At 33.0% G+C, this 11,655-nt stretch overlaps 1 protein-coding gene across 1 annotated transcript; it reads right to left on the reverse strand.

Annotated features, from left to right (window-relative positions):
* Nucleotides 1-2,218: 2,218 nt before the first annotated feature.
* LOC145263556 (uncharacterized) lies at nucleotides 2,219-11,346 on the reverse strand. The gene is made up of 3 exons (XM_080120404.1): nucleotides 10,771-11,346; nucleotides 3,885-3,992; nucleotides 2,219-2,844 (listed from the first exon to the last, which is right to left on the reverse strand). Exons 1-3 carry the CDS (start codon nucleotides 11,014-11,016, stop codon nucleotides 2,725-2,727), a joined length of 474 nt encoding a protein of 157 aa, XP_079976530.1. The 5' UTR covers nucleotides 11,017-11,346; the 3' UTR covers nucleotides 2,219-2,724.
* Between the last annotated feature and the right edge of the window lie 309 nt (nucleotides 11,347-11,655).

An 11,655-nucleotide genomic window follows, 5' to 3' on the forward strand; every position in this document is an offset into this window, starting at 1 on the left:
TTTCGTTAACTTTCTATCATTGCCATCTCTCTCTTTCTCTCTCACGCACGCAAACTCCCTTTATATAACAGATTATCAAAGATCTGGAACATTACTGATGTCTACATCAATCTACATCAGATAAAATTAATTTTTTTTTTTCACTAAGAAAGAAACATCATAAACCAAGCATATCAAAATGTGTGCTATTCACTTAGCACTTAACACCTTTGAGGCACAAAACAGTACTTTTCTAGCATTGCCTGATATAATGACAAAAAATATTTGGTCAGCGGCATGCCACAAAGTAACAAAGGGTGGATAAGAAATTGTACAAAACTTCTCCCCCATGAATAAAATCTACACAGTAGAAAGTGCATATAAGTTGCTATAGTTATTGTCAATATTGACAAGAACGATTTAATCTTTTTTTTTTTTTAAGGAATGTTAAAACAGGAAGGGGAAGGGGCAACAAATTAGGATTTATTTATTTATTTTGTAAAGGGATTGTCCCGATAATGTTTTTGGATATTTTCTTTTCTTACCAAATGTAATGACATGTTTAATTGATTTTGTAAGCAGACTAGATCTCAATGGAAGAATTTATTTATTTATTTGTTTATTTTATTTTATTTATTTATTTTTCTGAAATTTATATCCGATTTTCAATATTTTATCGTAGGGTTTCCCAAAGTGGGCTCCACGGAGTCCTGGGGTTTCGTGAATGAGGCTGAAGGGCTCTGGAATCTCTTTCATAAAGAGGAGCAAATGCTTTATATGGAAAAGTTAAATGGCTGCAGACATTTAATTATTGCTTACTTTTTACTGGAAATAGAAATATGATACAGAACAACAGGTGTAAAGAGTTTCAGGATGGTTCATGAAAAAGAAAAGAAAAATAGATTAACAAAAACAAAAAAAAAATGCCACAATTTTTGGATTAATCAAAAACAAAAAATGGTTGTTAACATTATTATTACATAGTGTTAAAATTTGAAATTAATGTTTTTTCATATTTATTTTAGAAACTATCTTGTTAGTGCTCCGTGAAAAACCTTTGCCCTGCTCGGGGGCTCCATGGTGCCCTGAAGTTTGGGAAACCCTGCTTTACCGAATACGCATTCCTTATCACAATGGCTTTTGAACCAACATAAAAACAAACTCCTATTGCATCACGCAAACAAATATGATGCAATCCTCTCCCCCTTTTTTTAAAAGAAAATCAACGTTTTCAAGAAGAATGATCTTAAACTTTTATTATTTATCCTAAATAAACCAATTAGTGTATATTTAACTAGTTGAAAGATTAAAAAGCAATTATTATAATTATTGACTAAGCACCCTATTAAAGATTTAAAACTGTCCATTTAACATCACAACGGACTTATTAAACGGAGAGACAGTTTTACATCTATAAAAACAAAAGAATGGTTTATAAAAAGAAAATAAATAAATCACTTGATAATGCTCTCACACTTGGCAAAAGCTAGAATCAAAAGTGAATAAACATCTTTTAAAGAAAAAATTGTTTGGCTTTTAACAAAAATGTAATATTCATTCTTAACGATATTTAAAAGAAGTGCTTACTTACTTTTTAACAATATACGTATATATATATGTATGTATATGTATGCGTATATATGTATATATATATGTATGTATATATATATATATGTGTATATATATGTATATATATGTATATGTATATATATGTATGTATATATGTATATTTATGTATGTATATATACATATATGCATGTATATATATATATATATATATATATATATATATATCTGTATATGTATATATATATGTGTATATATGCATATGTATATATGTATATATATGTGTGTGTATATATATGTGTGTATATGTATGTATATATATGTATGTATATATATGTATATATGTATGTATATATGTGTATATATGTATGTATATATATATATGTATGTATATATATGTGTATATATGTATGTATATATATGTATATATGTATGTATATATATGTGTATATGTATGTATATATGTGTATATATGTATGTATATATGTGTATATATGTATGTATATATGTGTATATATGTATGTATATATATGTGTATATATGTATGTATACAGGTATATATATATATATATATGAATATATACATATGTATATATGAAGTATATATATATATACATATATGTAGTATGAACTATATATATGAAGTATGTATATACATATATTTTGTATGAAGTATATATATGTGTGTGTGTGTGTGTGTGTGTGTGTGTGTGTGTGTGTGTGTGTGTGTGTGTGTGTGTGTGAAGTGAAGTATATATTTATGAAGCTCTATATATGAAGGATTGATAGAAATAAATATATATCTTAAAAAAAAAAGGTTTTTAGTCTTAATAGCCGGTTTTTAATCAATATTCACCCAAAGATTTAAAAGAAATAATAATAAAATAAACAACAAAAGTCTTTGATCAGATGTCATCATGCATGTCTGGTAAAAATAATTGCAGATCCTTTTTTTTCTGTCTTGGATTGAAGAATGGCAAGATGCATTGGGGGTCTGGAACTCCGACTGGCACTGAGCATCTCCGTTGATGGCCTCGACATAATTCTCAACCTGGATGATTGAATTCTATAGGAACGTCGTATATATAGGAGATTTATCTCATCAGGACGATGTCAAGAGATGGTCTGCTGAACCCAAAGTGAAATCATTCAGAGTATCTTCTGTTCCTTTAGTCTTTCTCAGACTGCTTCTGTTTTGAGCAAAACGCTGAAACCCTCGTAGAGCTTATCCTTGAGCGATTCCAATTCTCTTACTGTTTGCTTTAGAAGAACGTTTTTTTCCTCCAGTCGAATCATCTCCTGCAAGTAGAACGTAAAATTGGGATTAGTGTTTAGAAGACTATGAGTCGGAAATTGGGGAAAAAACAAAAAACACCCGAAACGTCTGGAGCATCGGAATCAGGAAATTTTGTACCTCTTTTCCGATGCAAAAAACAAAAAACAAACAAACAAACAAACAAAAAGAAAACCAAAAAACAAAACAAAACAAAAACAAACACAAACAAACAATGTTTTAATTATTTCAGTTTTGTCTTTGTTTAAAATTTAATTTGCCATTGGCAAACATACCCTGTGACCCAAGTGCAAGAAAGATACAAACAACTGCACATGAAGCGACCGTTAGAATCTTAAAAAAAAAAAAGAAAAAAAAAAAGATCTCCTGGTTGGAATGCATGAGATAGCAGGTGAATGAATGGCATCCGGCGGGATGCCCCCCCCCCCGTCTAAAACAGAACGATAAAATAGATAAAAAATACAAATGATAAAATGGAGTATTTATAGATTTTAAACCACCAGTAAAACTAAAATTCATAGATCATCCCCCCCCCCTTCATACTGTATATCTTGGACGAGTATTTATAGTAATCAGCCCCCCCCCTCAAGTTTTTAACAAAATTTCTTGGATGCCATAAGTTAGAATCAAAATGAAAACATTTAACCACATTCCCTACTGTTTGAGCTAACTTGACAGATAAGAAAATTTTTTAATTAAATCAATTCTAGCTATGAATTTGCGCATGCATAAAACTAATAAAAATATTATAAAGATAATTAAATTGTCTTTATAATTTGTGTAAACGTACTTTCAATTAAATCCCCAAAATTTTAAAACTTAGAGTGCAGAGTTACCCTCTCTCTTTTTTTTTTTTTTTTTTTTTACCTATCAAAAAATGGCGACTTTAACACTTGACGGTGGTCGGATGTTACACCGACCGAAACGTTATATAAATAACACTCAAGATGAGAACAATTGTCCAATTAATCGAAGTAATACAAATATTCATACTTCATCTAAAAAAAAAAAAATGCAGAAACGTAAAATAAAAAACGATTCGTACCTTTTTCATTTGAGCTTTTTCTTCTTTCTTCTTAAGTCGGTGTTTCCGAGCAGACAAGTTATTTCTCTCTCTCTGATCTTTTCTCCGCTCTAAATCCTCAGGTGTCAACTTAAAAAAAAAAAAAAAAAAGAAAGAAAATGTTTGTGAATTCAAGGATTTTGTAATCTTTTAAATGAATAAATGCAAACGTTTTTTTTTTTCTTCAAATATCACTGTAAAGTTGGAGAGGCGAGCAAAGAAGATTCTGATCGCCATTTTGTGGTAGGGTAAGGGTCACTGCGTCGATATCCATTCTACTGGCCTTGTTTAATATAGATCGGAAAAGGTCACCGACTTTTGACTGAAAGGATAAACTTTTATACAGTTTTAATAAATTTTATTCAATAGTTTTATTCAACGCAAAACATTGCCTGGAAATCAAATGTTATAACATTTTTATCAACACTAATCTAATCATCAGTAATGAATATTATAATGAATATTATAATGAATATTATAAACTGTTTTAAAAAATAGTTACGCAAATTAGGCATTCAAATATTTTTTAAACAGTTTATAATAAATTAATGTTTAGTGTTATTTATTTGTAATTTTATTGCTTATTTTTTCACAAAATTACGGACACTAACCAACGAACACTAATCAACGAACACTAATCAACGAACACTAACCAACGAACACTAATCAACGGAAACTAGAGCATTCCTGTTGATTTTGCAGTGGGAGTTTAGTTCTGTGCAGTTCTTGGAGGTCCACATACGCAGGTTGTACCGTCTCTCTTTGAGATAGGGGGTTCGTTTATTGCTAATTGCTTAAGGCGCTCTCACCGGGGAATGCCGACAGGGCTAGGCACTTTTTTGCAGGTCAGAGTGCCCTTCCTCGGACAGGGGTGGGGTGCTGAGTTCTCAATCCCATTTTCCGACTCTGGCGTCTAAGTTATTGCAGTGGGAAAGAACTAAACATCCTCAAACACTGTACAACTATTTTTTTTAAAACAGTTTATAATAAATTAATGTCTAGTGTTATTTATTTATAATATTATTGTTCTATTTTTTTTTTTTCACAGAATTACAGACACTGAGCGGTAAACAATTCCTTGTTACAATACCCTGCTCGCGACAATAAATAAAAAACAACATTAGAAAGGATGCATAAGGATTGTGTTCCACTGACCCTACATCCGGTAGCCATGATGAAATGTTAACACATGGAACCAGGCATCTAGGGCAGTTAGACACTACCGGAAACCTTCGTCAGGAAAACCTTACACCAGGGTAGAAATTCAGACCGTCTCTGCTAGCCACATACACGTGATCACAGCCGATCGGATACACAAGGCTGGGACCAGGTATAGGGCAAGAAGAAACTCCCTTATAGTGATTTACATTTAGAACGATTAATAAACGAGTGTTATTGTGTAGAGTGGCGGTCTTTTAAACCAGTGCATTGCATTTCAGGTGAAAACATTATTACGTACTTACTTGTCATGCTGAAATCAGTATAAATTCCAAAGAAAAAAAAATTACAAAAAGTGATCCAATAGAAAAATAATAAGTAAAAATAGAATTCATCTATTTATTAATTTATTTGCGGACTGTTATCCTCATCTTTATAGTTGTTGTTGTTGTTGTTGTTGTTGTTTCACCACGTTTTGGCCAACGCATCCTCCGGCCTTCTTCAGGTGATTAACCTCGACGGAATAAGAATGCCGAGTCTCTTGACTGTATCCCCAGTAATTATTGCTTTCCATGATTGTTGTTATCGCCGTTAATTACCTCAAGAAGGCCAGAGGATGAGTTGGTCGAAACGCGGCGAAACAACAACTATGAAAATAAATAAATACACAAATTACTCATAAAATAAAATTCATCTAGTTTATCGACTTGTAGAGTTTTATCGTATGCTTTAACGTGGAAGAGTTTCCAATTTCAAGGGGAGGTAACTGCAATCGATCAATTTGACAGTCAGCCATTTCAAAATACAAAATGTCGGACCGTTATTGTGGATCATTTTTTTTTTATTCTTTTTTTTCTAAAGACTAGACCAAGAACATTTTTCTACTGGCTCATTTTTCGTAATTTTTGAAATTTATACTAATTTCGACAATTAATTAATACATACCTAAGTATGTATTAATGTTTTCACCTTAAATGCGTTGGTTTAAACTATCAGCACTCTACACAAGTACTAAAAGAAAAAATAGTAAAAAAAAAAAAAAGGAAGAAATAGAAAAAGAAAACCAAAAAATTAATAACAACAAATAAGATAGCTTTAAAATATACATAGAGCATATGACAAATCCAAGGAAACTGAAATAGCCTGGGTAAGAAAAATTCCCCACTCGATAATAAAGACAAACATGCATTTATCTATATATCTATAAAAGTGAGATTGAGTGTGAGGACACTTCTCAACCTATATACTCAATGAATTTTTGATCTACAGACTTGAATTTTGGTATATAGAATATTCAGACATGATTTTAGAATTCTCGATTCTGATTAATCGTCCCAACACTAATATATGTGTGTGTGTGCGCGTGCGCACGCTTCTCGCCTGTCACGCCAGTAAAAAAAAACAAACGCGCTTACTGAAGTCATTTCAAGTATTAATGAAAGGAATAAAGAAATAGCAAGTCAGACAACCCCCCCTTCTGAACTGAACTGAATTCAGAAAGGGGTTCTTCAAAAAAAAAAAAAAAAAAAAAAAAAAAAAGATTGTTCTAAGTAGCACAAGTTCTACATTTTCTCCGTCTCAGCGATGGATCCAAATTGAGATGCATAGGTAAATCTTTTCAAACCTCATACGCGTGGTCTTCCCCTGTATTACTCAAGGGTGGGGACCAGGTATAGGGCTTTAAAAAACTTCCTCTGTGATTTCCACGGACCAGGACAAGGTGTTGCTTTGCGACGTGCATCAAAAACATTTTCCTGAAGTGCTGACTGCTACCATACTCAAACAGATCGTCATGGTTTCGGCATTAAACGAGACTACTATCGGAAACAACTGCACATCCAGCCGCCATAAAACATAGCAAAAGGCAATCAGGACAACTAAAGATAGCATGGCTCTACTATGCAATAATATACACTAAATGGTTTCGCTTTGGCTTTTTATCTACATATCATGAATGAATGTACTTTAGATAGCTGTCTACACTTTACACTGCGATCAACACAGTCCAAGACCAAGAAAAACACTTCTAACAGGTTTCTGAAGAATGTGTGGTTAGAGACCCTGGAACGCTAACGTTTTGCAACACCAATTATTCAACGAGAAGTCAATAAAGACTCGCTAATCTATGCGGACAAATGCAGAGTCTACGCCAATTTAAACCAAATCATTTTGTTAGAAAAAATTTCTTCGATTTCAAAACCGGAAAACATACACAAGAAATTGAAAGATTATGACTTTGAGCGAAGATTAACAACAACAACAACAACAGCAACAACAACAACAACAAAGCGCATGGTTAGTTTTTGTTTTGTTTTGTTTTGTTTGGTAGATATCATGCCAAAGTAGGACCCACCAAAATCGGCTTCGGACTTCCATCTTGAAAACGATACGAACGAAACCATCAGTATCTTCGAAGTTTAATGTTTTGACAGAAAACGACTTGACATCTGTTGTTGATTGCATGATGTTAACTATGATGATGATGATGATGATGACAATTATAATGACGATGATGATGTTAACCATGATAACGATTATGATGATAATGGTGATGATGATGTTAACCATGATGACAATGATGATGATGACGATGTTAATCATGATGATGATGATGACAATGACGATAATTATGATGATGATGACGACGACGACGATGATGATGATGATGATGGCGGCGGCATGAATCAAGTGGAAGCTGCAGCAAATCGCTGTAGGCCTCATACACATGATCCTCCGCGATTTTATGTAACGGCGGGGACCAGGTATAGGGCTTGTAGAAATTTGCTAATTTCATGTGTACAAAATGTGGAAAGCTTCGGTGAATGAGAAAGAAATTATGTTGTGAAGGTGAAGGTCACCAAGGGATTTTGACCCCCCCCCCCAATTTTTTGTCACCTCGGAATATTTGACCCAACTATGCTTTCGCGAGCAGAAAATTTGACCTAATCGTTTTTCAACCTCTAGAGTTTGAGGCAAAATATTGGTGCTCCTCCAACATGTGATCTAACAAATGGTTTTGGGGGTTTGGTACGTGAACCATTTTCTTTGAGTCCTTTTCTTTGTGCGGCCGCTGAAGCTCGGAGAAAACTATTTTTGTTGATCTGTCCTTATGGGAACTTTTAAGTTTCCACTGGCTTTCTACTTTCACGTATACGTGTTACTTTTGGCTTTGGAAAGATTTCCATTGATTGGAAAATAATTTGAGTCCACACGTTTATGTAAAAACTTCCTTGCTTTGTATACACACACATATATATATATATATATATATATATATATATATATATATAGAGAGAGAGAGAGAGAGAGAGAGAGAGAGAGAGTGTGTGTGTGTGTGTGTGTGTGTGTGTGTGTGCGCGCGCTCGCGCACGCACTTGTGTACATTGCTCTTTAGTATAGACGGGGAATTTGTTTATACATTAACGTAGCTGTTTCAGTTTCGTTGTGGCCGACTTAAAATACTATTGAAATATTTCATTCACTTCCTGCATTAAATTGCGCGCGTGTGTTTGTTGCGTGATCGGTTGTGCAATGTTAAAATCGTCTTGAATAAATAAATAAAAGCTTTGACAATTTAAAAACACGGAAGAGAAAAATGGCTCTTTTCGAAAATTAATATTATGACTTTTCGAACTTTAACTTAAAAATTAAGGCCAATAATTGATTTTTTTTTTTTTTTTCATTGATAGTCTAAATTCCAATAGAGAGAAAGGCCCCGAAACGGTGCGCATTCTCTCTTAACGACCCGATATTATCTGGAGGACGAAATGAAATATCCCACGGAAATAAAATATTAAAAAAAACAACAACAACAAAACACGAGTATATATAAATCTACGCGTGTATTAACTAAGAAATGAAATACCCCGCGGAAAAAAAAAGATAAACACAATAATATGCAAATTCTTATGTTTTTCGAGCTGGATAAACACGTTACATTAAATATAAACACTAAAAACATATTCAGTTAGGTAGAAAAGTAACTTATCTTGCCTTTGATAACATTTATTTGTTCTATATTTGTTTTGTGACAACTTTTTCGAATCTATGTGTATCGACCGTATCACGCGACCCCGTCATACAAAAGAACTCTTGCTGCAATGTGATTTTTAAGCAAACATGAAAAAAAAATTAAAAAAAAAAACGGCAAGAACAACAAAAGACGGAGGGAAAAAATCAAGAGAAAGAAAAATTGGAGAAGTTTTGGAATATAGACCGCATTGATTAACACAATTCAAAAATTGTCACTTTCCAGCGAATTGAGGGGGGGGGGATTTCGTTACTATAAATATTTTCTCTGTAAACTTGACATTTTTTAATGTAGATTGCCGATTTCTCTGACGTTAACATAGAAATTAAGGCCGTTTTTTTTTTTTACTTTAAGGTGGTAAAGGGAGAACTTATCTCAACAAATGTGTCAAGTATTGATTTTATAAACAAAAGTTGTTTGTGATTCACGTCAAGAAACAATAAAACTACAACACAAAGAATAAAATGAAGGTATGAAAAATATATAAGGTAAATATGTACTTATGGTCTTAAATCGATACAATTCTTCCACCCCAAAAAGGTCCGAAATTAGTGACTTTCATGTTATAAAGTGTCAGATTCTGACAATGAAACAATACCACAAGTGACACCACACCCCTTCTTCTCTGCATGAAATAAATATTAGGGGTGGGGATTTGGAGGTAGAATCCCGAATTAATTTCGGAAATGGTCAAAGCATTTTACGATTTTAAATGCCACAAAAAGGTTAAAAAAAAAAAAAAATTAAAAAGAAAAAGAGCAGACGACACTAAGCATGCTTTGGGTTAGATTAGGGTTTAAACAATAAATAAATGAAAAATCAAAATAAGTAAATAATTGAAAAAATAGGTATAAAATAAAAACTTTCTAAAAAAAAAAAAAAAAAAAGGGTGTCTTTTTCAAGTCGTAAACTGCTTTGACCACTTTCGAAACTGATTGGAGATTCTTTGTCAAAACACGGAACTTATTTTTTTTGATTTTTTTTTTTTTTTTTTTTTTTCGCGCATTCTCATCTAAACGCGGTAATCGACAATAAACATTCTTTTTGTGTTCTTAAATCTCTCAGAAACACGCGCACACGCACGCACACGCGTGCATGCATGCGCGCGCGCGCACACACACACACACAAACGGTGCAGGTTTAGCAAAAGATTCATTCATTAAGTGTCCCGCAACTGAAAGAAATACAGTAAATGAAGTTTCGAATGCGCCCCTATCAAAGAACCACGTTAAAAATAGGTAAAAAAAAAAAAAAATGTAGAACAATAAAATAAAAAAAAACAAAAAAAAAAACAGTAAACCCGTCACGGAACGAAAATGTTATAATAGAAACCACGCAAAGTGATCAAGTCGTTTAATGTTTATATAAAGAAAATCATTTTTAAACGATTTAAAGCAATCAATGTGAAATCCGTAACATTACGAGGCTGATTCTGCAGGTTTGCATTAATGTGGACATTTGTTTTATTTTTCAAGCTTGCTTAGTCGTAAAATTTGATTTTCTCAGTTAAAAACTAATTAATCAGTTTTACGTAATTTTTGGAATATGATATTTTCTTTACGTGACAGGTACGCACATCATAACGTTTTTTTAAGATTTCTTTTTTATTTCTTTTTTTTTTTTTTTTTTTTTTGAAAATAGGTTTAATTGTAAATAAGCACCAGAGTTTTCTTTTCTTACCTGATTGTTGTCATCTGGTTGTCTCCATTCAACATGAAAACTTTCGCCTTTCTTATGTTTGCCCAGTTGAATTTTAGTCTTCAGTTCCAATTTAACTAAATCAGATAATTTACCCTCGCGCGAACATTTCGATGCAACTTCTTGGACATCTTTATCAATAGTTTCATCGTCAAAAATGCCATCGTAATTCGAAGGAAATAAACCAGACATTCCTTCATCTTCAAGAAATTGATTATCTTCAAACATGTTTAATTTTTAAAAAATAAATAAATAAAAGTAATAACGATGGGTCGATTAATGATATAATTTAAAATTAACGACGAAAATATATTTGTATATATATATATAGAGAGAGAGATAGATACTGAGCAAGTTAAAATAAACGTAAAATGAATTTGATATATTTCACTTAAAGTTGTTTTGAGGGAGACGGACCTACTAGTTCGTGTGGCGATCGCAAACTGAATGCCGGGCGAATTTCCCGTCCTTTTTATATAATCCGCAGCGAAAGCAAGTCCAGACTTGTTTTAAAACGTTTTACTTGCGTTGCATTGAGTGAACGCTTTTTCTTTTCTGTGCCTGTTTCAAACTGACAGTCGAGCGAATGAGAGAGAGAGAGAGAGAGAGAGAGAGAGAGAGAGAGAGAGAGAGAGAGAGAGAGAGAGAGACACACACACAGACAGACAGACAGAGATAGTGTGTGTGTACATGTGTGCGTGCGTGTGTGTGTGCGTGTGAGAGAGAGAGAGAGAGAGAGAGAGAGAGAGAGAGAGAGAGAGAGAGAGAGAGAGGCAGACAGTGATAGTGTGTGTGTGTGAGAAAGAGAGGAAGAGAGAGAGAAAGGTGAGCTAGCGGTAAAGTGAGAGAGAGTGTCAGAGAGAGAGA

The sequence above is a fragment of the Euprymna scolopes genome, chromosome 39 (genome assembly GCF_053919585.1).
Source record: "Euprymna scolopes isolate OS-2025 chromosome 39, ASM5391958v1, whole genome shotgun sequence".
NCBI classification, from domain to species: domain Eukaryota; kingdom Metazoa; phylum Mollusca; class Cephalopoda; order Sepiida; family Sepiolidae; genus Euprymna; species Euprymna scolopes.

Excerpts from the sequence above, each read along its gene's own strand:
- LOC145263556 (XM_080120404.1), bottom strand. The coding sequence starts at position 11,016 with ATGTTTGAAGATAATCAATTTCTTGAAGATGAAGGAATGTCTGGTTTA. Across the intron at positions 3,993-10,770 it reads AACCAGATGACAACAATCAG|TTGACACCTGAGGATTTAGA; the intron begins GTAAGAAAAGAA and ends TTTTTTTTTAAG. Across the intron at positions 2,845-3,884 it reads AAAAAGCTCAAATGAAAAAG|GAGATGATTCGACTGGAGGA; the intron begins GTACGAATCGTT and ends TTCTACTTGCAG.